This window comes from Myxocyprinus asiaticus, chromosome 29 (assembly GCF_019703515.2).
Source record: "Myxocyprinus asiaticus isolate MX2 ecotype Aquarium Trade chromosome 29, UBuf_Myxa_2, whole genome shotgun sequence".
Taxonomy (NCBI): Eukaryota; Metazoa; Chordata; class Actinopteri; order Cypriniformes; family Catostomidae; genus Myxocyprinus; species Myxocyprinus asiaticus.
Window position 1 is genome coordinate 435,001 of NC_059372.1, and position 26,909 is coordinate 461,909.

At 41.9% G+C, this 26,909-nt stretch overlaps 1 protein-coding gene across 3 annotated transcripts in view; it reads left to right on the plus strand.

The window, feature by feature from the left end:
• dlg4b (discs, large homolog 4b (Drosophila)) overlaps positions 1-26,909 on the plus strand; it is an 80,984-nt gene that overhangs the window by 52,785 nt on the left and 1,290 nt on the right. For 2 of the 3 annotated variants that reach the window (XM_051661585.1, XM_051661587.1), the window contains 16 exons: positions 10,517-10,567; positions 11,278-11,402; positions 11,519-11,688; positions 12,599-12,735; positions 12,891-13,047; positions 13,503-13,614; positions 14,718-14,874; positions 14,957-15,059; positions 15,377-15,488; positions 19,462-19,638; positions 19,739-19,794; positions 19,910-19,957; positions 20,035-20,136; positions 20,276-20,448; positions 21,831-21,943; positions 26,089-26,180. In XM_051661585.1, coding sequence (XP_051517545.1) covers positions 10,517-10,567; positions 11,278-11,402; positions 11,519-11,688; positions 12,599-12,735; positions 12,891-13,047; positions 13,503-13,614; positions 14,718-14,874; positions 14,957-15,059; positions 15,377-15,488; positions 19,462-19,638; positions 19,739-19,794; positions 19,910-19,957; positions 20,035-20,136; positions 20,276-20,448; positions 21,831-21,943; positions 26,089-26,180 — 1,885 coding nt within the window. The remainder of the gene's footprint in view (positions 1-10,516; positions 10,568-11,277; positions 11,403-11,518; positions 11,689-12,598; positions 12,736-12,890; positions 13,048-13,502; positions 13,615-14,717; positions 14,875-14,956; positions 15,060-15,376; positions 15,489-19,461; positions 19,639-19,738; positions 19,795-19,909; positions 19,958-20,034; positions 20,137-20,275; positions 20,449-21,830; positions 21,944-26,088; positions 26,181-26,909) is intronic. The other variant, XM_051661586.1, reaches the window with a different exon arrangement.

Here is a 26,909-nt window from a genome sequence, read left to right on the forward strand (position 1 = left end):
AGGGACAGAGCGATCTGCATCCTTTATTGTTGTGTAGCAGTGATCCAGTATGTTCCTGTCTCTGGTGGGGTATGTGATGTGCTATTTGTATTTGGGCAGTTCACGTGTGAGATTTGCTTTGTTAAAATCCCCAAGAATAATAATAAGTGAGTCCAGGTATTGTTGTTCTGTGTCTGTGATTTGATCAGCCAGCTATTGCAGCGCTGTGTTCACACTTGTGTTTGGCGTGATATACACACTCACCAGAATAAACGAGGAAAACTCCCGCAGCGAGTAGAAAGGCTTACAGTTAATAAAGAGCGCTTCCAAATTAGGACAGCACATCCTCTTTAACGTTGTTACATCTGTACACCAACTTTCATTGATGTAAAAGCATGTTCCACCGCCTCTCGTTTTCCCCGTTACCTCCGCGATGTGATCCGCTCTGAACAGCTGAAAGCCCGGCAGATGTAACGCGCTGTCCGGAATGGCTTCACTCAGCCAGGTTTCTGTGAAGCACAAGGCAGCAGAGGTTGAAAAGTCCTTGTTTGTGCGGGTGAGGAGATGTAGTTCATCTGTTTTGTTAGGAAGAGAGCGGAGATTCACTAAGTGAATACTCTGCAGTGCTGTTCAAAATCCGTGCCGACGGAGTGTCGTCTTCCTCGCCTGTGTCTCTTGAACAGCAGAGCCGCGCCTCCAACTAAAATGTCCAGAAAAACTGAATATTCGAAAACTTGGAAAAGATTGGCTGGTATATGCTTTCGAATGTTCAGCAGTTCGTCTCTGTTAAAACTGACTGGAAAAAGATTACTAAACACAGGACAAACAAACAAAAACAACAAAAGAACTGAGGAGCTCCACACTGAGGCGGCCATCCACGGCGCCATCATGATGATAAGGAACATGTAGTTTTAAAACAAGAATACAGATTCCACATTTAACAAAATGTCTAGAAATCGCAGAAAATACAAAAGCTGAACTTCATATTAATTTATAGCAATGAACTTATAATAATGAAATAATATATTTCTCTTTTTTTTTTACTTTAGAACCTTACATTATTAAAAATTAAGACAATAAAAATAAAACAGTAATTTACACCAAAAAATAAATAAAAAGTAAACATTCACACTACGGGTGTAAAAAAAGATCATATCATATTGTATCGTATGATACGACGCCCACTATGCAATACCATATATATCGTACGATACATAAACACATTATAGAGTAATTAAAATCAAGCAGTGCAACACTGAGAGCTGCAGAAACAGTCTCCTCACCGGAGAGGCGGTGCTGATTGCTCACAGGACAACAGATCAACAGATCTACTGTACATAAATGAGAAAATCGATGGCAAACGCCAAGTTGATTGTAGCGTTACAGCTTGTCGAATTTGCCAAACAACGGTGTCATGTCCCGGTGTTACATCAGTGGATTTGTGAGGCAGAAACAGCAGTGGTAACTTGAACTCTGAAATGTCAACACAAAGGGAGAAATTGTGAATAAATGTTGTGCTCAGTGATGTCATACAATGGCAGTTTATGGTGACCACCTCTTCAAGCTTCAAAAGAACACAAAAGTATCATTCAGAAGTCTAATAAATTATTCATGAGACTCATGATTGTTATGAAAGTATACGATAAGATTTGATGAGAAACAAACTGAAATCTAATGTATTATTTAGTGAAAATGTTCACTGACCGTTGATCTCCTGTGTGTGTTCATGATAGGACACGAGAGCAACAGTTCATGCAGACCCCTCGTGACATTGGGGGGCGTTCAAGTGAAAACTCATTTTGTTTATCTAAAAACAGATTCTCCACAGCGATAGTGACAACAGAACACAACACAACTGCACACAAAACAGAGAACAGAACTTACTAAACATGTCTGAAGAGTTTGAGGTTGAAGAATTGATGCATTTCTATGCCCAGCCTTATTTATTTTTGAATGGAGTATTCGTAAATCAAACAGAAACATAGAGGAGCTACAGGACGCCACAGTCACACTATATCCTAACCTGATGGCAAACGACACACGATAAAAGGTAAATTTTCTATGGTAATCAGAATTTTTGTCCTAATCAACAGTGACGAGCGACGGCACATTCTATCATGTGGGTAACTCCGTCTACTGTGAACTGACACCGGTCCAAAAACCTTCTCGTAGCAGTATTTTGAAGCCAGCTTCTCATGAGCTGAGAATGTTTTTGCGGAGGTCTCACTCTCTTCAGGTCTGTCACAAATACTCACCGGTTCAGAATGGAGAAGAGGTGACAGACAGTCTCGCCTACTCCATCTCTCTCTCTTTGATTGAGGACTCCGGTAAAATAAAATAAGGCTGGGCATAGAAATGCATCATTTCTTCAACTACAAACTCTTCAGACATGTTTAGTATGTTCTGTTCTCTGTTTTGTGTGCAGTTGTGTTGTGTTCTGTTGTCACTATCACTGTGGAGAATCTGTTTTTTGCTTGAACGCCCCCCAATGTCACGAGGGGTCTGCGTGAACTGTTGCTCTTGTGTTCTATCATGAACACACACAGGAGATCAACAGTCAGTGAACATTTTCACTAAATAATACATTAGATTTCAGTTTGTTTCTCATCAAATCTTATCGTATACTTTCATAACAATCATGAGTCTCATGAATAATTTATTAGACTTCTGAATTATACTTTTGTGTTCTTTTGAAGCTTGAAGAGGTGGTCACCATAAACTGCCATTGTATGACATCACTGAACACAACATTTTATTGTAGGGTTATAACAACACAGGGGTGAGTAAACAATGACTGAATTTAAATTTCTGGGTGAACTACTCCTTTAATTCTTTTTAAGAATATGGATGTGTGGAGCCTGTCTGTTTTCAGTTGGTATATTGTTACAGATCTTTAGGGCAAAGTGGCTAAAATCTGCTTATCCTGATCATGTTTTGATAGACAGTTAAAGTTAGAATGAAATGTTCTTTAAAATAGTTTTAGATGAATTATAGCATGCCACACTGTTATCACTGCTGAACATCTCAGCAACACGCATTATACAGAAAAGATGTTCAGATGAGTTCAGACATGTCAGAAAATTTGTTTGTGGGTCTTTTGATTTTGATGTTTATTAATATAGATTCAGTCTAATTCCGGACACATGAATATTTAACAGCTTCGAATGCAGCTGAAGTGAGTGTGTGTGTGTGTGTGTGTGTGTGTGTGTGTGTGTGTGTGTGTGTGTGTAATTTCTTGCTTGTGGACATTTGGCCTGTGATGAGGCTGACAGTGTTACCATAGAAATCCTAGTTGCCAAGGAAACTAGATTTTCCCAGATGACTCAACAGCTGTTTCAGTGCAGGATCCTTAGCAACCAAAGGCCACACACACACACACACACACACACACACACACACACACATAGATCTGATGGTTTGAACTGCACAAGTGTCTCTCTATATACACAGTGGTCTTCAGAAGTCTGAATACACGTTGAAAGAGCATTTTCACTTGGTGTCAGACTTTTGGACTTCACTATATATATATATAATATAACTGTGTGTTGATGAGTGACGTGTGTGTCCTGTCTTTCTATCCACACAACAGATGTGAAACACACATTATATCTGCCCTCACAGCTGTCACGAGGTGGAGTGTGTGTGTGTGTGTGAGTGTGTGTGTGTGTGTGTGAGGTGTGTGTGTGAGTGTGTGTGTGTGTGAGTGTGAGTGTGTGTGTGTGTGTATGTGTGTGTGAGTGTGTGTGTGTGTGTGTATGTGAGTGTGTCTGTGTGTGTGTGTGTATGTGTGTGTGTGTGTGTGAGTGTGTGTGTGTGTGAGAGAGTGTGTGTGTGTGTGTGTGTGAGTGTGTGTGTGTGTGTGTGTGTGTGTGAGTGTGTGTGTGTGTGAGAGAGTGTATGTGTGAGTGTGTGTGTGTGTGTGTGTGTGTGAGAGAGTGTGTGTGTGTGTGTGTGTGTGTGAGAGAGTGTATGTGTGTGTGTGTGTGTGTGTGTATCAGTATGTATCCATCAGATCCGAGCGTCATGTGATCACTTAACTCCCTCCAGCACTGTAACAGAAGAACTCATTAAATGACTTTCATTAAAGTTCTCCAGGTGTATTTAAATGTGCTCACAGACAGACATCTCTCTCTTGTGACAATAAGGAGAAAAATAATGAGGACAGCAAGTTATAATTAAGTTGATGTGCTACATTTAGTCACTGTCATCATTTACTCATCCTCGTATCATTCCATACCTGTATTTGGAGATGTTAAAGGTGCTGTAAATGATTTTGATTATGAAATGACATGCAGAAAACACCTCTGTTACCTGTCAGATATCATTGAAATAGGTGTTATGAAATATCACACCTGTCTCGGTGCCCTCCATCTGCTCCAACACAACGGTGTCCATTAGTGGTTGACCAATACATCGACGAGGCTGATAAATTGGCCGATTTTCTGCATTTTTTAATTATCGCATTGGCTGATAAAAGTTAGTGCCAAGAATCACCTGCTTGCATGTGAAGAAGCTGTCTGAGACATGTAAACATCCAATCACAGTTGGTTTTGTTGTTTCGTGCCATAGTGTTACTAAAGTAATAGACCGGCGTACAACAACGTCTCGTTTAAACTGTCCTGCGTATCAAAGTATGATGTTTAATGTGCTCACGTGTTTCATTCTCTGTCTCTTTTTTAATTATTATAAAGTTTTGTGTGAAACTTTGAGTAAATATAGTGCTAAATGAAAGTTAATGAATTTTATTAACAATTTTATGTATATGATATTTACTATATTATCCTCCTGAGACCCGAGCGTGACTGCTGTGTGTATTTCTGTTCTCCTTTTCGATTTGTAACCAGTAGCCCACTAATAAATAAACACAAAAAAAGTTTTCCTAAAAATGTATGTCCTCATATGTGGACAGCGGGACTAAGTTGTGAAATGTTAAATAATATCAAGCTATAGAAAGTCAAATAGTTTATTATGTGTCCAGGAGTGTTGATTATTCATGTTTTTGAGACGTTACAGACATTACATCATAAATTAGCATAATTAATTCAGATTCAAAGTAATGTCCAGCATCATCCAATCACTGTCAATCATGTTAAAATAAAATGATACATTATAAATTCTGAATCTATGTACTGATTATCATTGTCACATGTCTGTCAAACATGTTGAGTGATCCAAACATCATCTGCAGCCTGAAACTGAACTTTTGATCAGATTTTAGGAGTGAATGCACTTAACTGCATAGAGAGCTATAGGATGCTCCCTTGCTCCCTATTTAGTGAATGACTTAACCTCCAGTGTGCTGTCTGTCTGCACTGGTCTCAGAACAGTTTGAAATGCACCTTATTTTCATCCTGACTCCATATAAAGCCTCTGATAATTAGGGCTGCCCCCGACCAAAGATTTTCCTAGTCGACTAGTAGTCGTTAGTTTAAGCCATTAGTCGACTAGTCGCACGTTTATGATATTAATTTAATTACTTAAATATATATATTTTGGGGGGCATCAGAAAATGATTTGAGTTCCAGTGCTGAGAATGTTATCAGTAACATTGCTAACACTGTTGTACATTACAGAGAAATACTAAACCGTAATAATGAGCCTTTAAAATATACATTTAACAAGCGCACGCACAAAGTGAGCCGCAGCGACACCGGCAAAAGCGGTAATGATCCTGAATGTGTCGGAAAAACCAGCAAGGAGACTGTCTGAACATTTCCTTAATTTATAGAGAGAAACGCACATTAGTGCCGACAGACGATGAACTCGGGGATCGATGATGGTCAGAGTGATCAATAGCTGATGCCTTTGATGATGTCAAGACGATTTTTGGCTTGTTTTCACATGTATACAGTTATTATTATTATTATTAGACTATTATTATTATCAAATTAATATTACAAATAATTTACCCGTAGACACACAGACACGCGCTTCAATAAACACACTTTATTATATTATTAAGAACAGATGACAGAAAACGTCTATGTGCATGTATGACACGCTGTTTGTACGGAGGCGTGCAGTCTCGTGGAACACACGCATGTAAAGGGTTCTCACTCTTTCTTTGTTTCTGTCTTCTGAATTTTTATTTTTTTTGCAAGAACAGTATCATCTACGAGTGCTGTAAATGACCTCAGACATCTCATCTCAGGAGGTGCTTTGAGTTCAGTTCACTTTATTTCCACAGAACAGTTCATTGTGAACGCAACTCTGCAGCCCATACATCTGTGATTAAACATAAAATAATACCAAAACACCTCCAACCATGATTTATATTTCAGTGATTATTATCATCATTATAATTATTATTTTTACATTTAGAATTGTTTTCATGTCTTCATTTGTGTAAGTAATTTTCCACCTGCACGTTTAGACGGATACTTGTCTGACGGTAAATGGAAAGGTGTATATATATATATACATATATATATATATATATATATATATATTATTATTATTTTATCACTTCATTATTTATTTATTTGCTTTTTCGTTTCGTTTGGAGTGCAATTTGAATTTAGAAATGTATTTGATTTACATTTTTCATTTTTAAAAATAAATAATTTAATTTTCAATGCAAAATCACTAAAGCAAGAATATTCACCGATCCCTCAGCCCGGGGGTTTCCGATGTAATTGGATATATATATATATATATACAGTTGTGATAAAGTTTGCATACCATTGGAGAATTGGTAGTATATGCACCATTTTTAAAGAAAACATGAGTGAGCAAGCAAAACACATTTATTTCTTATGGATTTCATATTCAACTGTAGGTTATAACAGAATGGCACAATCATATGAAGTGAAATCAAATGAAATGACCCCTGTTCAAAAGTCTGCATACCCTTAGTTCTTAATACTGTGTATTGCCCCCTTTAGCATCAATGACAGCGTGCAGTCTTTTGTAATAGTTGTCTATGAGGCCCCAAATTCTTGCAGGTGGTATAGCTGCCCATTCGTCTTGGCAAAATGCCTCCAGGTCATGCAAAGTCTTTGGTCATCTTGCATGAACCGCACGTTTGAGATCTCCCCAGAGTGGCTCGATGATATTAAGGTCAGGAGACTGTGATGGCCACTCCAGAACCTTCACCTTTTTCTGCTGTAACCACTGGAGGGTCAACTTGGCCTTGTGCTTAGGGTCATTGTCGTGCTGGAAAGTCCAAGAGTGTCTCATACGCAGCTTTCATGCAGAAGAATGCAAATTGTCTGTCAGTATTTCTGATAACATGCTGCATTCATCTTGCCATCAATTTTCACAAGATTCCCCGTGCCTTTAGAGCTCACACACCCCCAAAACATCAGTGAGCCACCACCATGCTCCACAGTGGGGATGGTATTCTTTTCACTATAGGCCTTGTTGACCCCTCTCCAAACATAGCGCTTATGGTTGTGACCATAAAGCTCTATTTTGGTCTCGTCACTCCAAATTACAGTGTGCCAGAAGCTGTAAGGCGTGTCAAGGTGTTGTCGGGCATATTGTAACCGGGCTTTTTTGTGGCATTGGTGCAGTAAAGGCTTCTTTCTGGCAACTCGACCATGCAGCTCATTTTTGTTCAAGTATCGTCGTATTGTGCTCCTTGAAACAACCACACCGTCTTTTTCCAGAGCAGCCTGTATTTCTCCTGAGGTTACCTGTGGGTTTTTCTTTGTATCCCGAACAATTCTTCTGGCAGTTGTGGCTGAAATTTTTCTTGGTCTACCTGACCTTGGCTTGGTATCAAGAGATCCCCAAATTTTCCACTTCTTAATAAGTGATTGAACAGTACTGACTGGCATTTTCAAGGCTTTGGATATCTTTTTATATCCTTTTCCATCTTTATAAAGTTCCATTACCTTGTTACGCAGGTCTTTTGACAGTTCTTTTCTGCTCCCCATGGCTCAGTATCTAGCCTGCTCAGTGCATCCACGTGAGAGCTAACAAACTCATTGACTATTTATACACAGACACTAAATGCAATTTAAAAAGCCACTGGTGTGGGAAATTAACCTTTAATTGCCATTTAAACCTGTGTGTGTCACCTTGTGTGTCTGTAACAAGGCCAAACATTCAAGGGTGTGTAAACTTTTGATCAGGGCCATTTGGGTGATTTCTGTTATCATTATGATTTAAAAAGGAGCCAAACAACTATGTGATAATAAATGGCTTCATATGGTCACTATCCTTAAATAAAAGACTTATATTTATCAAAATCAATGCCAAATCATATTTTCAAAATCAATGCCAAAATTTCGCAATTTCTGCCAGGATATGCAAACTATTGAGCACAACTGTATATACCTGTATATATATATAGTGAAGGAGGGAAGAAAATGAATTTATTCACACATGATGTATTTTCCCAGATAACGAAATACCCGACCGGTAGAGAATGGACAGGTGAAGTTGGTTCTTTGCATGTTGCCCTTCACGACTGTTGTAAAACCATCTTTCAAATAGTTGAACAACACACATTTTAAATGCACTTATTTTTTTTCCAGTTTCATTTGAACTTTTAGTTAAAATAAATAACAAATAAAGTTCAAAGTTTGAAATCAATGTGTCTTGCTTTATTGTGTAGGATTAACCCTAACCCTGCTTAACGAAAATTACATAGTACCATCTAGCATCCAACCAGCGGTTCGTCGGTTTCCTGCAGAGTATTTTTTTTTTCCTGCGACCAACCGACCAATCAAAACTTGGTCGACCAAGACTCTTCTCATCGACTAACGTTTGGTCGACTATCAGGGGGCAGCCCTAGAACATTCTAAATGTCGTGCAGCTAACACATGGACCAATCAGCTGTGAGCTCAAGGATACACTTGAGGAACTGTTCAGTGGGAGAATAACATGTATGTGGATGCTCAAAGATATATAACTGGGCTGTGAGATGATGCCGTTTAGGTTTTTGAAGAACGTTATGTTGGATATATTTGGTTTGGAGTTTGGTTTATGGTATCTCAGGGAGTACGAGGTGTTTTGAGTGTGGAAACAGTGCAGAGTCTAATACTGGAGAATGACAGTTCAGTTAGAGATGTAGGTGAACACTGTGGAACTGCTGTATGGAAGAAGAACTTGAGCTGCTGGGAATCCCTTGAGTGCTTGAGATTAAAGTTGAGTGCTGAAAGATGCCAAACACTGTTGATGAAGATGGTTTAGGAGGTGAGTTTCAGATTGGACAAACAGTTGCACTACCAGAAGTCTGTAATATGATGGAAATGAGAGTCGAGGACACCTCAGATGTTTGATATGTAGGTGCTGTGGTTTATGAATGGACCCTGCTATCTTTTGATTTACAGGGATGCAAACTCCTCACCTTTCAGCAAAATTCGTCACTTTGAAACCAGAATTGGTCACTTTTGGGTTTCGTGTAGATGCAAAGAGTTTCTGTTTTGGAGGGGTTGTCAGACTCCCGTGTGATTGATTACAGCAGCGGCCAATCGTGTGCTTGACTACAGCAGCGCGTGCACAGTGATTCCATGTCTGACAGGAATGCTGCCTGAAGAAAAAGAAGTGGCACTCATGAAACTTCTTATTAGTAAAGAGCACCTATTATGGTTTTTCAAATATTACCTTTCATGTAGTGTGTTATATAGCTGTTTGTGAATGTAAAAAAGTCTGCAAAGTTTCAAAAATCAAAGTGCACGACAAATGGAGAAAGAACCGATTCTGAACACCTGAAACGAGTCGTTAGTAATTCCAGACTTACTTCCTGTACTAACCTACGTAATTTGGTAACAAAAGCCCCGCCTCTGGTCTTCATTGGCTGCTCGCGAACAGCTTTGACCCGCCCTCAAACACTACACTATGCGGTAGACCAATCACAACAGACTGGGACATCTGACCAATCAGAGCAGAGTAGGCTCTCTGAAAGGAGGAGTTTAGAATGAATCCTTTAGAACGGATCATTGAACGAGTCGTTTGAGACACTGGGGAAAAAAAGGTAACGCTGCAATTTAAATTATGAGCAAATTAAAGTGTTTTATGACCTTGGATGCATGTAAATCTATTGTATGAGACCTTTAAAACAAAATTAGGCACGTTTAAAAACCATCATAGGTGCTCTTTAACTATTAATGCATAAAAACTGACTGATGTTTATACACATTAATTTATACACATGACTCGAGTCAGCACTGCCGAATACACTGAGGTCTATAAAGTGACGCATCAGAGAAGTGTTTTTCACACGTTTTGGCCTCACAAATGATGTCTTTGAGAGTGCAACACAACAAGAAATACTTAAAAACTGTCTAAATGTATACATTTACTGGCTAATCAGTTAATAAAACTGAACAAATGTGTGAAACAGAAGCAAGCCACATCAAAATACCGTTTATTTTTGCAGTTAACTCTACACAATTGTGCAGTTAATTCGTTATACTTGAATCATTAAAATATCTGGAATCGGCGCTTTTAGCGTATTCTTTAAAAAACATATCCCCAGAAAACATGTTCGTGGACCAGTGATCGTCTCACCTAACCCTCACTCTTGCATCCCTGGATTTAGAATGAAAGGAGACTGACTCTTGATCTCTCTCTCTCTCTCTCTCAGATGAACGGCATGGATGGAGATGTTGAATATGAGGAAATCACACTTGAGAGGGTTAGGATTTTCTCTTCTTTTGAGCTCTGTTTTTTCCTTTTTCTCAAAGGAGTTTAAAATGGACAATTCTCTCATCATTTACTCACTCAGCCTCATGTCATCTTAAACTCATATGGCTTTTTTTCTTCTGCAGAACACAAACGAAGATATTTTGATGGAGATACGATGGGAATATGTCAATACAATGCATGTCAATGGGGTCCAAAACTTCAAAAACACATAAAGACATCATAAAGGTAATCCATAGGTCTCCAGTGGTATAATCCATGTCTTCTGAAGTGTGTCAAACGTGAGGAAGTGTTATTGAGCTTCAAATCATGATCATGAGAAGGAGACTGCAGACGTCAAGATTTATCGTGAAAAAGGAGTTACATTTTGGTCTGATTGTCACCCAGAGCTGATCGTCTATCTTCAGAAGACATGGATTAAACCACTGGAGGCGTATGGATTACTTTTATGATGCCTTTATGTGCTTTTTGGAGCTTGGAAGTGTGTGACCCCATTGACACCTGTTCTCTCCATCAAAATATCTTCATTTGTGTTCTGCAGAAGAAAGAATGTTATATGAGTTTGAGACGGCATGAGGGTGAGTAAATGATGAGACAATTTTAATTTTGAGGTGAACTGTTCCTTTAAGTATCAGCATTTCTGTATGAACATTAGTGTGTGTGTGTGTGTGTGTGTGTGTGTGTGTGTGTGTGTGTGTTCAGGGTAACTCTGGTCTGGGCTTCAGTATAGCTGGTGGGACTGATAACCCTCATATAGGAGATGATCCCAGTATCTTCATCACTAAGATCATACCAGGAGGAGCAGCAGCACAGGACGGCAGACTGAGGTAACACACACACACACACACACACTTACTGAAGTAATGTATACATTATTACCATGTCCTCTATGTAACCCAACAAGACTCCTTCATTCACAGCTCTTTCTGTCTTTGTGTTTCAGGGTGAACGACAGCATTCTCTTCGTAAATGATGTTGACGTGAGAGAAGTCACTCATAGTTTTGCGGTGGAGGCGTTGAAGGAGGCGGGGCCTATTGTACGACTCTATGTGCTGCGACACAAACCGTCAGCCGAAAAAATCACAGATATTAAACTCATCAAAGGCCCGAAAGGTGTGTGTGAATCTAGAGCAGGGCTAGCCAACTGGCCAAATCCGGCCCGCTAATCACTTATCTGGCCCTCCGACTGATTTTGATAAAATTGCGTCGCAGTCTGAAACATTCGAGCTCTCGCTGTGCGTAATTCAGTGGTGAGTTTAACAACACTTAGTGGCGCGTGCAACAGCATCAGCGGTCATCAGAAGCGATCGGTGGTCCAGTTCTGGACCAGAGCACGAGCGTTTTTAAGCTTGTCTGGGCATAGTTCAGTTACACTGCTCTCCAAAACATGAACCAGCAACCTTAAAGTGAGCACATTTTAATACGTCTTATATTCAATCAAATGCATTTACGTGAATTGCGTTGCTACTCAGTGCAGTCAAATCTACAGACTTAAAAATATACATCACAGCTGTTACAGGAGTGATGTATGCTGATATGCACAACCTATTCTTACAAAAGATAAATCGATGTTGAAAACTGACCCTTCAAAGAAAATGCTTTTATTCTCCATATTTTATCTTTCATCTGAAATTATTTGATTAACTTCATTGTAGAGATCGTAGAATGATGCGAGAAGTAAGAAAGATGACTCAATACCCGGATGTGCGGTCGCAGAAATACCAGACTGCTAGATGTTGCCATTGACCAATCAGAATCGAGTATTCCAGAGACCCGTTGTATAAATAAATACTAACTAATGGTGTGGGGGGGGTGCTTAAATGTCATGAAAATAATGTCACAATGCAAAAACATCCTTGTGTGCTCAAAATGCGGCTTATTTTTTAATGTTAAATATAATGTCTTATTTTTCTTTTTTTGATTCTGAGGTGAGCTGGATGTGGTCTTCGAAGGTTTCATACTGAATCAGCCGATTTTTGCTAAAAGCTCGGCAGATCTGATTGGCCGTTTTGGTGTGTTGCAGGTTTGGGATTCAGTATTGCGGGCGGTGTGGGTAACCAGCACGTCCCGGGCGATAACAGCATCTACGTCACAAAGATCATTGAAGGCGGAGCTGCACATAAAGACGGACGGCTGCAGATAGGAGACAAAATTCTTGCTGTGAGTTTTGACGTAAACACACATACTGATCTAGAAACTAATGTTCATGTTCTGCTGAACCTGCTAAAAAAACACAAACCATCAGATCACTCTGTCCCGATGCGTGTCTTTAGATTCAGCCCTAATAATACTAATAATGATGAGTGTGTGTGTAGGTGAATAATATGTATTTAGAGGAGGTGATGCATGAAGACGCTGTAGCAGCGCTGAAGAACACAGGAGAGATTGTTTATCTGAGAGTGGCCAAAACTCAGTATCATCCTCAGCATCAACATCATCAAGAAACCTACAATCCCCCTGACATCACCAGCTGTGAGTACACACATCTGCACATTTAGTTATTTAGCAGACAATTTTCAAAATATTTGAATACTTGTTTAAAGAGTGGTCTTGTTCAGTTTGACACGTTTTTGTCATTTTGCACATTATCGTCAACGAAAAGTTTATTTTATCGACTAAAATGTTATAACACTGTAGTGTACAACACACTGACAAACACAAAGTGTACTACATCTATTGATTTAACATTTCAAACTAACACTCTTCTTTTAGTCAAATGTTTTGTTTGAAAAGTGTGCACTTGTTTAATATTTTGTTATCATTGAATGCACTGACATTCAGACATTAAGTGACACAAGTGAGTGAATACTTTACTGGGGCCAGTGTTTTTATACACACAAATACAGTCCTGATTCACCAAATAAATCTCATTTGATGTGTCATGTTTACTGGCGGTTGAGTTTAATGTTTATTGGTGTTTTTTGTAGCGTATTCTGCTCATATGGACATGTCTGATTACCCACAAGCCCTCAGTCCCTCATCTCCACGCTGTTACTCTCCCATTCCTAAAGCCCTGCTGATGGATGATGACATACCCAGGTAATTACACACACTTATCAAAGACTTATGTTGTTTTTACATATTGTTAACCCTTTAAGCTCGGATGGGCCAAATCAGAAGTGTTCTGTTTTGATAATTTATTAAAAATGTTGCACTGTTCATATTATTGTAATCAGTAAAAACATCAAACTCATCAAATAGTCATGTGTCATATGTTGTTGGAAAGCTCTCAAAGAGTAAAATACAACCAGCCTATTTGTTTTACTCACAGACACAAATATAGCGAGTAATAGCTAAGTATATGTCTTTGACCATTATGATGGTGTTGCTTATATGCTGCATTTTCACTTATAACTTCATGATAAATAAACGGAACATAAAATAACACATATCATTACTTAGAGGAGGTGATTATCTTTCAAACGAGCCCACACACAAGATAATCAGATGCATAGATCATTAGATAATCCACATGAAGCACAATGTTACATATGACCACCAGGAGATGGCGCCAAATGCATGACACAGACTCAATGATGACTCAAATGACACAGAATGAAACTCATTCTGTGAAATCTCATTACTAAAATCATGTCTGCATGCTATACAAACCTTTAGTCATTGTTGTGTTTGCATGTGTAATTAGTTCTTATGTACAATTATTATGTTTTATTTGTTTGGAGATGTTTTTGGACACTATGATAAATTATATTTGTAATGTTATAACTTTTGATTGCTTTGTCATATCAACACAACAATTTTCTCAGATACATTTGACATGATTGGGAACAAAACAAAAGCAGTTTTTTCTGAGACACCTTATTTACACCCAGAGATATATAAAGTCAAATCAGAAAAATAAGAAAAAAAGTCAATTTTTGGCTAATTTTTTGTGTGATCTTTCAGCAGTTTCTTAAGCTGAGAGTCTCAGAATGTATCATAATCTATATCATTAATAAAAGTGAAAAGTTTTCTTTACAATGATACCAAACACTTGACCCTACTTGTTTTTTTTTCTGAGTTATAAGCCTTTAATTTTGGGTATGCCACTGAAACAGGAAATCTTTAAAAAAGGGTTAAAGAGTTTTTTCCCCTAAACTACTGAAAGATGAGTTTTGTAACGGTGTGTTTGTGCTGGTCAGGGAGCCGAGGCGTGTGGTGATTCTCAGGGGTTCTACAGGTTTGGGCTTTAATATCGTGGGCGGTGAGGATGGTGAGGGAATCTTCATCTCATTTATTCTAGCGGGCGGAGCAGCGGATCTGAGCGGAGAACTCAAGAAAGGAGATCAAATATTGAGTGTACGTCAAACCATAACTATACTACTACTGTACTGTAGTGCTCTTGTTAGTGTACTGTGAACTGTTGTTGTGATGTTTGCAGGTGAATGGTGTGGATCTGCGTCATGCGACTCATGAACAGGCTGCAGCGGCGCTCAAGAACGCAGGACAGACAGTCACTATCATCGCCCAGTACAGACCAGAGGGTGAGACACATCACAACACACCTCTGTGCCAGAGTGCATCTCATAATGCAATATATGACATTCTTCTACAGTCAGTTGTCTTTTAGCTCAACTTTTCTCATGACGGAGCAATTGTTTGGCCAGAATCTTGCTTAGCAAGCTAGTTAAACTGTCAACATGTTTATAGCCAGCTTTGTTAGATGCAAGAACACGCATTCAATTTGGACAACAGGACTGCACGCTTGTAATGTATCAACCAGGCCTACACATCTGTGTTTGTGTACTTGTGAGAAAGTGACAAAGAACAGAATAAATAAGGCTTTATTGTGTGTGTTTAGAGTACAGCAGATTCGAGGCGAAGATTCATGACTTGCGTGAGCAGCTGATGAACAGCAGTTTAGTTTCTGCAGCAGCATCATTACGGAGCGGAAAGAGAAGCTTCTTCATCAGGTACTGAATACACAAACACACACACTCACAAACACACAACATACACACACAACACACACACAACACACACACACAACACACACTCACAAACACACAACACACACAACACACACACACACACACACTCACAAACACACAACACAACACACACACAGCACACTACACACACAACACACACACACAACACACACACACACTCACAAACACACACACTCACTCACACACACACACTCACAAACACACACACACACAACACACACACACTCACAAACACACACACAACACACACACATACACACAACACACACACACACATACACACAACACAAACACACACACACACACACCACACACTCACTCACACACACAACACACACACACACAACACACACTCACAAACACACACAACACACACTCACAAACACACACACAACACACAACACGCACTCACACACAACACACACACAAACACAACACACACACACAAACACACACAACACACACTCACAAACACACACACACAACACACACGCACAAACTCACAAACACACACACACTCACAACTCACACACAACACACTCACACACAACACACACTCGCACACACAACACACACACAAACACACACACACACAACGTACAACACACAAACACACACACAACACACACATTCACACACACACACACAAACACACCCACAACACACACATACACACACTCACAATACACACTCACACACAACACACAAACACACACACACACGCGCACGCACACACACACACACACAAACATACACACAAACTCTCACACACACAATACACAAACACAACACACACTCACACACACACACAACACACAAACACACAACACATCCACTCACACACACAACACACACACTCACAACACACAAACACACACAACATACACACAACACACACACACAACACACTCACCCACACAAACACACACACAATACACACGCACACACACAAACACACACAAACTCACACACACAACACAAACACACATACATACACACACACAACACACACACACACACTCACAACACACAAACACACACAGCATACACACACAACACACACACACAACACACAAACACACACACAATACACACGCACACACACACACAAACACACACAAACTCACACACACAACACAAACACACACACTCACACAAACACTGCACACACACAACACACACACACTCACAAACACACACATATACACAACACACACATGCACTCACAAACACACACACTCACACATACATTCACACAGACACACACACACACAACACACACAAAACACACAACACTTACATTATGAGGACTCTCCATAGACTTCTGTTGTTTTTATACTGAGCTAATATTTCCTCTAAACCTACACAAACCTTTTTGCATTTTTACATTTAAATTAAGATATTTCTTAAATTTGATTAGAGAACTATTCACAAACAATGAACTGTGTCTGGTAAAAATGCCATATATTTACATGCGCTGGTTTAGTGCTGGATTTACTAAAGGAATTACACAGATCAGGCAACAGTGCAAACACAATTTGATTGCTCGATCCACAATCTTTCGGGCTGGTTCTGAGCATCACTCCATTATTGTGATCCAGACACATGAATCATCTTATTAACATGATAAAACACACATCCGGATATATGAAGTCATAACACTCTTTATCATCATTTATATCATGATCAACAGAAAATGTGTCTATTAGTAATAGTGTGAAATATCGTGAATAAAGTGCTAAATTAATAATGAGCCTAATTTACATAGAAAGGAGGTGTGTTTGCTTGGAAAGGAATGACAGTGACTTCATTTATGCACTCAAGATGCAGCACTATTTCAGCACTGATTGCACTGCTTAGACTGCAGCACATTGCGGGTGGTTAATGAATATGAGGAAGGTATATATCGGAAAGCCTGCTGTACTCGCGTACACGCCACAGTCACGCCACTGTGCCCGTTTGCTTGGGTGTCTGCAGAAAAATGTTAAATGCTGGTAAAACCCTGTCCATGTTTCTTCAATTCTCTCAGTCTCACCTGAAGCCCCACCCACTGATAGAGAAGCCCACGCTGCGCACATGGATATTTACATATTGTGATATACACGATATAGCAACATCTCTTTCGATTGACACTTTATATCGTCACCACGATATATTTCGTCATATCTCCCAGCCCTAATACACATTTTCCAAGAACATTTTCAATTATCACTCTTTTGTACACCCATCTTTGCAGTAGTAGCAGTGTCATCAGAAATTACAATAACAGATTGTAATCCGTGTATATTTGTGACGAAAAGGAGGGTGGGGCTGGGCCGTGACTACACACGCCCGGCCCCCAATTGGACTAATCAGCCGAGGAGAGGGATAAGTGCAGCGGAACGCGGCAGTTCGGGAGAGAGAGAGCTACAGGCAGCTGCCATGTTTGTTTGTGTTGTGTGTCATTTTGTTTCATTAAATATTATTTTGACTGTTCAGCCGGTCCACGCCTCCTCCTCTCCCATTTTTAACCTTGTTACATTGGTGCCAAAACCCGGGAAGGAGGAGGTATGTGCTGTCGTAGAGTCCTCGCCACTGCTATCCACCCAAAGGAGCAGCCGCGGCTGTCCGCTGGGGGATGGAGGAGTTGCTGCCGGCTGCCTGGACATGGAGGAATGGCCGCCGTCCACAAGGGGAGAAGGGGCTCGCTGCCAGCCGCCTGGAATGGTGGAGCCACTGCTAGGGGCGGAGGAGTTCCCTACCGGCTGGCAAAACGCGGAGGGGCGTTCCATCCGCCAGGGGTCAGAGGACTGGCTCCGGTCCGCCCGGGGAGGAGCGGCTGTCGTCCGCCAGAGGGTTGGGGAGTGATCAAGGACCAGGCGATGGCGTGTCTGGGAACCGGCGAGCAAGTTTTTTTTTCTCTTTCTCGTTGTCACTCCGCCATGCCCTTTCCCTCTCCTTGTACCCCTCCCCAGCCCTAGAGAGGCGGGGGAAAGCCTGTCGGCAGGCACAGCCAGAAGGGGCTAATCAGCCGAGGAGAGGGATAAATGCGGAGGAACGTGGCAGTTCAGGAGAGAGAGAGCCACATGCAGCTGCCATGTGTGTGTTTGTGTTCTGTGTCGTTTTTTTATTCATGAAATATTATTTTGACCATTCAGCCGGTCTCCGCCTCCTCCTTTCCCCATTTTAACCTTGTTACAATATTGTTGCCGTGTGTTGCATATTAGCGCCATTAATGCAGAATGTAAACATGACAAATTACACATTATCTACTGCATATTACTTTAAATCATCATCGAGTGGTTAAAACAGCTTTTTTTTACTGATCTTGTGTGAATTCTTCACACAGAATGAGGCATGAAATCATTGATAACACATTTTAGTGTCACATTAGTTAAAGTGTTTCGTCCTCATATATAAACGCACCTCTAAACGCCTCCCTCGGTGTGATGCTTTCTGAATGTTCGTAAACAGTTTAACATTGCTCAATTTTTTTTGAGCGAAGAACGAAGAAGAACTTTGCTGTGAGTATACTGGGTACGGGTGGGCGATATGACCATAATCTTATATCACAATATATTAGTATTTAATATAAGTTTTCTGGAAATCTACTTCTTTTTTTGGGGGGGGGGGGGGGGGGGGATTTTGCAGATTACATTACAGATGTCGCACCTGTTTTAATAACAATGTCCTCTTCATGTTCTGTGGATATGTGTTGTGTATATGTATATATATGATATGTATATGATAGTGATCCCGCTCTACGCTCTCCTGTCTGTGGAGCACTAATATCAGGAAGTCTGCTGGACTTGCGCGCACTTGCGTGCTCCAGAAATAGCGCATGTCACATTCATATGAAAAACATTATAGAGACATTTTGGCCTTGCCCATTTCCCAGAACTCCTGTTTCCCATCTTGACCTTGTCTGTCTCTCTCTCTCCCTGTCTCTCTGCAGGGCTCTGTTTGACTATGATAAGACGTTAGACTGTGGCTTCCTCTCTCAGGCCGTGAGCTTCAGGTTTGGAGATGTGCTGCAGGTGTTTGACTGCAGTGATGAGGAATGGTGGCAGGCCGCAAAACTCTCTGCACACGGAGAACTGGAGGAGACCGGATACATTCCCAGCAAGAGGAGGTGTGTGTGCACCTGTAGTGGCCATTGTGTGATACATTTACAATCAACCATAAGAGATAAATGTCAATGTGTGTTAGAATAATATCATGAATTGCTGTAGAGTCGAAAGGAAGGAGTGGTCTCGTATGAAGACCAGAGGCAGAGACGTCATCAGTGGTGAGTGTGTGTGTGTTTCAGAATAAAGTGATTGATTATATGATTTATATCTGTGAGATTCACACTTGTCCTCGTACATTGTGTGTGTGTGTGTGTGTGTGTGTGTGGTGTTCAGGACGCAGTGAATACATTGTAAGCTACGAGACGGTGATACAGACTGAAGGTGAGTTTGATTGAAATTGGAGGTAAATAAGTCCACAGGGGGCAATGTTAAGTGTGATGTCATTTCCTTTTCCACAGTGCACTATGCGCGTCCCGTCATTATCCTCGGGCCGAGCAAGGATCGTGTTAACGATGATCTTCTGTCTGAGTTCCCGGACAAGTTTGGTTCCTGTGTTCCGCGTGAGAGTTCACGCAACTAAACACAACAGTTCCAAAAATCAATTATTATATTTATAATCCAGGAAAAAATCTCTGACCTGTCATGTAAACAATTCTGTAAATAAAGACTTGATGAGATTTTACTTCCTGTGTTTGGCAGACACGACACGGCCGAAGCGCGACTATGAGATGGATGGACGGGACTATCACTTCGTGTCATCACGGGAACAGATGGAGAAAGACATTCAGAGTCACAGATTCATTGAGGCCGGACAATATAACAGCCACCTGTACGGGACCAGCGTCCAGAGTGTGAGACAGGTCGCAGAACAGGTGAGACAGACAGACACTTGTTCTAGAGATGTGCACTGATCAATCGCTATCGACCGATATTCACTTCCAATGACTCAGGGATGTGATTCTTACGGATTAATCCGGAATTCAAGTTTTTCAGACCTAAAAATGTGACCCCACGTGAATTCATCCATTTAAAACCAAAGAGGGGGGAGGGGCTTAATATCCTGTCCTGTGCATTCTCGATAAGCACTTTTCATTCAACCTTCCCTTGGATAGCGCCACTGCTGTTTCAGCGCTTCCATGCTGCTTTCCCCTTTAACTCGCGGCGTGCACAAGAAAATGTCCTTTCGTACTAGCGAAGTATCAGTGAGAATCACTTCAGTGGTGGAGTGGGAAGTGGGTTTCCGAAATGTTGGCTTGCAAGTATATTTACATTTTTAGCACATTTTTTAGACTTGGCTTACCTGTTAATTATTTTCAACAATGTGCTGACTGTTATAATATGTAACTTTAACTTGGTGATTTTTGTTCACCAGGCTATTAGGGTTTCTCTTATTGGTCCTCCACTGCCTATTCATTCAATTGTTTTCAATAAATATGCCTATATTGGCTAACATTCGTTTTAATGTACAATGATCATAATGCAAGGCAATATGTTGCAAATATATGCCATTTTTCAGTGGCATTTAGAATTACATTTAGCTATTGGAATAGATGAAATATTTCAATGGGTTGCATATACACACACTGTTTTTTAATATTATTATTTTGACTGTTTGATGGTTTTACCTTTTAAACTAGCCGACTACCAAATTTCCGTTTAAACTTTTGTGAAATGAGTCGTTGTGCACATCCCTAATACAAAAAGAGTCTGGGTTGTTCGCTTCAGTCAGCGCTGTGTGAGCTAGCGGCGCCCTCTAGTGGGTGTGTTAGACATACAGGTGTGCAGCAAAATTACATGATCCAACCTTTACCATATTACAATTCAAACTGCAAAGCTTGTCAAAGAGATCCCTTCTCAAATGTTGGCTAGAGATGTAGCAAGCTTGAAACATGTCACATTTGTCTGTTATCTCTTTTTTAAAAAAAATTTTTTATGGGGTGTCGCTGTCTTTGTGCGGTACTTTTTCCTGCTTTTTTGTCCTTTGCCGATCACATGCCTGATGACTCGATAGGTGGTCTCATAATTTCATCACAAAAGTTGCGCATTTATCGACATTAATAAAGGGCAATATAAATTAATAAAGGGCATTAATAAATGAACAATTATGTTTTTTTTGCGGGGAGGTGGGGGTTTCATAATTGTGCAGCCCTAATTACAGGTGTGTGTTGACCTAATGTTGAAATTCCTTGTGTTTGATGCATGTGCTGAGACAAAAAGAGAGAAATTCATGAGATTTGTGTGTGTGTGTTTTCAGCAGGGGAAACACTGTATTCTGGATGTTTCTGCTAATGCTGTGAGGAGATTACAGGCTGCTCAACTTCACCCCATCGCCATCTTCATCAGACCCTCCTCACTGCAGAATGTACTGTGAGTCTGTGTGTGTGTGTGTGTGTGTGTGTGTGTGTGTGTGAGTGTGTGTGTGAGTGAGTGTGTGTGTGTGTGAGTCTGTGTGTGTGTGTGTGTGTGTGTGTGTGTGTGTGTGAGTCTGTGTGTGTGTGTGTGTGTGTGTGTGTGTGTTTTCAGCTTGTTCTGTGTTCAAACTGATGTAAATGACAGTGTTTGGGAATGTTATTTTAAAAATAAACAGTGTTACATTATTGCATTACTCCTAAAAAGTAACGTATTGTCTTGCAGGTGTTTAAATTAGGGCTGAGTAAAAATGTTGATTTCCCGATACATCGTGATCTTCATTTGAATGATCTCGGTATCGATTCTTAAATCCCAGGATTTTTTACTCTATGCGCAACCACTACAAAGCGATGAGAGGAAATCACTCGCATTAACAACCAAATTTCATGCTATGCGACTAAAAATGTATATATTTGGCAACTGGCTTGCGATCAAACCGGTGCGATTACACTAGACTGGGCTCAGATGCGTGCGATCAAACCGGTGCGATTACACTAAACTGGACTCAGACACGTACGATCAAACCGGTGCGATTACACTAGACTGGGCTCAGACGCGTACGATCAAACCGGTGCGATTACACTAGACTGGGCTCAGACGCGTACGATCGAACCGGTGCGATTACACTAGACTGGGCTCAGACGCGTACGTTCGAACCGGTGCGATTACACTAGACTGGGCTCAGACGCATACGATCAAACCGGCACGATTGCACTAGACTGGGCTCAGACGTGTGCGATCGAACCGGTGCGATTACACTAGACTAGGCTCAGATGCGTGCCATCAAACCGGTGCGATTACACTAGATTGGGCTCAGACGCGTGCCAACAAACCGGTGCGATTACACTAGATTGGGCTCAGACGCTGACTACCATCCCTGGAGTCGTGAGTTCGTGCTATCAAACCGGCACGATTACACTAGATTGGGCTCAGACGCGTGCCATCAAACCGGCACGATTACACTAGACTGGGCTCAGACGTGTGCGATTACACTAGACTGGGCTCAGAAGCGTGCAATCAAACCGGTGCGATTACACTAGACTGGGCTCAGACACGTGCGATCAAACCGGCGCGATTACACTAGACTGGGCTCAGACGCGTGCGATCGAACCGGTGCGATTACACTAGACTGGGCTCAGACGCGTGCGATTACACTAGACTGGGCTCAGAAGCGTGCGATCAAACCGGCGCGATTACACTAGACTGGGCTCAGAAGCGTGCGATCAAACCGGCGCGATTACACTAGACTGGGCTCAGACGCGTGCGATCAAACCGGTGCGATTACACTAGACTGGGCTCAGACGCGTGCGATCAAACCGGCGCGATTACACTAGACTGGGCTCAGACATGTGCGATTACACTAGACTGGGCTCAGACGTGTGCGATTACACTAGACTGGGCTCAGACACGTGCGATCAAACCGGCGCGATTACACTAGACTGGGCTCAGACGCGTGCGATCAAACCGGTGCGATTACACCAGACTGGGCTCAGACGCGTGCGATCAAACTGGCGCGATTACACTAGACTGGGCTCAGAAGCGTGCGATCAAACCGGCGCGATTACACTAGACTGGGCTCAGACGCGTGCGATCGAACCGGTGCGATTACACTAGACTGGGCTCAGACGCGTGCGATTACACTAGACTGGGCTCAGACGCGTGTGATTACACTAGACTGGGCTCAGACGCGTGCGATCAAACCGGCGCGATTACACTAGACTGGGCTCAGACGCGTGCGATTACACTAAACTGGGCTCAGACACGTGCGATCAAACCGGCGCGATTACACTAAACTGGGCTCAGACACGTGCGATCAAACCGGCGCGATTACACTAAACTGGGCTCAGACACGTGCGATCAAACCGGTGCGATTACACTAGACTGGGCTCAGACGCGTGCGATTACACTAGACTGGGCTCAGACGCGTGCGATTACACTAGACTGGGCTCAGACGCGTGCGATCAAACCGGCGCGATTACACTAGACTGGGCTCAGACACGTGCGATCAAACCGGCGCGATTACACTAAACTGGGCTCAGACACGTGCGATCAAACCGGCGCGATTACACTAGACTGGGCTCAGACGCGTGCGATCAAACCGGCGCGATTACACTAGACTGGGCTCAGACGCGTGCGATCAAACCGGCGCGATTACACTAGACTGGGCTCAGACGCGTGCGATCAAACCGGCGCGATTACACTAGACTGGGCTCAGACGCGTGCGATCAAACCGGCGCGATTACACTAAACTGGGCTCAGACACGTACGATCAAACCGGCGCGATTACACTAGACTGGGCTCAGACACGTGCGATCAAACCAGCGCGATTACACTAAACTGGGCTCAGACACGTGCGATCAAACCGGCGCGATTACACTAGACTGGGCTCAGACGCGTGCTATCAAACCGGTGCGATTACACTAGACTGGGCTCAGAAGCATGCGATCAAACCGGCGCGATTACACTAAACTGGACTCAGACGTGTGCCATCAAACCGGCGCTATTACACTAGACTGGGCTCAGACACGTACGATCAAACCGGTGCGATTACACTAGACTGGGCTCAGAAGCGTGCGATCAAACCGCCGCGATTACACTAAACTGGACTCAGATGCGTACGATCAAAATGGTGTGATTACACTAGACTGGGCTCAGAAGCGTGCAATCAAACCGGCGCGATTACACTAGACGGGGCTCAGACGCGTGCGATCAAACCGGCGCGATTACACTAGACTGGGCTCAGAAGCGTGCAATCAAACCGGCGCGATTACACTAGACTGGGCTCAGATGCGTACGATCAAACCGGTGCGATTACACTAAACTGGGCTCAGACACGTGCCATCAAACCGGCGCTATTACACTAGACTGGGCTCAGATGCGTACGATCAAAATGGTGTGATTACACTAGACTGGGCTCAGACACGTGCCATCAAACCGGCGCGATTACACTAGACTGGGCTCAGATGCGTACGATCAAAATGGTGTGATTACACTAGACTGGGCTCAGACACGTGCCATCAAACCGGCGCGATTACACTAGACTGGGCTCAGACACGTGCCATCAAACCGGTGCGATTACACTAAACTGGGCTCAGACACGTGCCATCAAACCGGCGCGATTACACTAAACTGGACTCAGATGCGTACGATCAAAATGGTGTGATTACACTAGACTGGGCTCAGACGCGTGCCATCAAACCGGCGCGATTACACTAGACTGGGCTCAGACGCGTGCCATCAAACCGGCGTTATTACACTAAACTGGGCTCAGACACGTGCGATCAAACCGGCGCGATTACACTAGACTGGGCTCACAAGCGTGCAATCAAACCGGCGCGATTACACTAGACTGGGCTCAGACACGTGCGATCAAACCGGCGCGATTACACTAGACTGGGCTCACAAGCGTGCAATCAAACCGGCGCGATTACACTAGACTGGGCTCAGATGCTTGCGATCAAACCGGTGCGATTACACTAAACTGGGCTCAGACACGTGCCATCAAACCGGCGCGATTACACTAGACTGGGCTCAGACGCGTGCCATCAAACCGGTGCGATTACACTAGATTGGGCTCAGACGCTGACTACCATCCCTGGAGTCGTGAGTTCGAATCCAGGGTGTGCTGAGTGACTCCAGCCAGGTCTCCTAAGCAACCAAATTGCCCCGGTTGCTAGGGAGGGTAGAGTCACATGGGGTAACCTCCTCGTGGTCGTGATTAGTGGTTCTCGCTCTCAATGGGGCGTGTGGTAAGTTGTGCGTGGATCGTGGAGAGTAGCATGAGCCTCCACATGCTGTGAGTCTTCGCGGTGTCACGCACAACGAGTCACGTGATAAGATGCGCGGATTGACGGTCTCAGAAGCGGAGGCAACTGAGACTTGTCCTCCGCCACCTGGATTGAGGCGAGTAACCGCACCACCACGAGGACCTACTAAGTAGTGGGAATTGGGCATTCCAAATTGGAAGAAAAAAAAAGAAAAAACAGTGCTATATATATATATATATATATATATATATATATTTATATATATAGTTCGGGTTATATATCTAACTGTACTGTATAAATGTGTGTGACAGTAGTGTTTGTTGTTGTTGATTACAGAGATATAAGCAAACGTTTGACAGAAGAACAAGCGAGAAGAGCTTTAGACCGAGCCATCAAACTAGAGCAAGACTTCATCGAGTGTTTCTCAGGTATAATCTTCTCATGATGTGATTGAATATGGATGAATCAAATGATCCAGTCATAGTATTTTGATTGAACACAGGTAAACTGAAGTGCTTTAGTAGCAGGTTAAACACCTCACTCAAACACATCCTATTTATATGAGATTATTCGGATAAATCCACAACATAAATATAGTATTATAACATCTGCACACACAATGAATCCAATGAACAAGTGAATGTGAACGAAGTTACGCACTTGCATTACTTGTGTTGTTAATAATCTGTTTCCATAACACTGCGTGAAATGTATGATTGTGGTATTATTGTGTGTATAAAATAGTGTTTCCTGCACCGCCTTTCAGTGCCGCAGCAAAAAAAGAAACTGAAGTTGTGAGCTTGCAATATGAATTGAATGTGATGAGATAAAAAGAGTGCATGCCACAAAATAACACAATAACAACATGTCTTTCTATTGCATTGTGTAGGACTGAACAATCCATCGAAATAAAATCAAGATATGACCTTATGTGAATATTAGATGTGCATGTTATATTTACTGATTTAGTACTATAGGTACTCTCACTAGAAGTGGCCGTCCAGTCAAGATGACTCAAAGGGAAAGTTTAATGGGGTGTGTTCAATAAAGACATGAATGATTATAATTATTTGTGTGTTGTTATCTTCAGCACATTGTGTTTGTCTATACTTGATGAGATCACATTTTATGACCAATTAATGCAGATAATTCTGAAG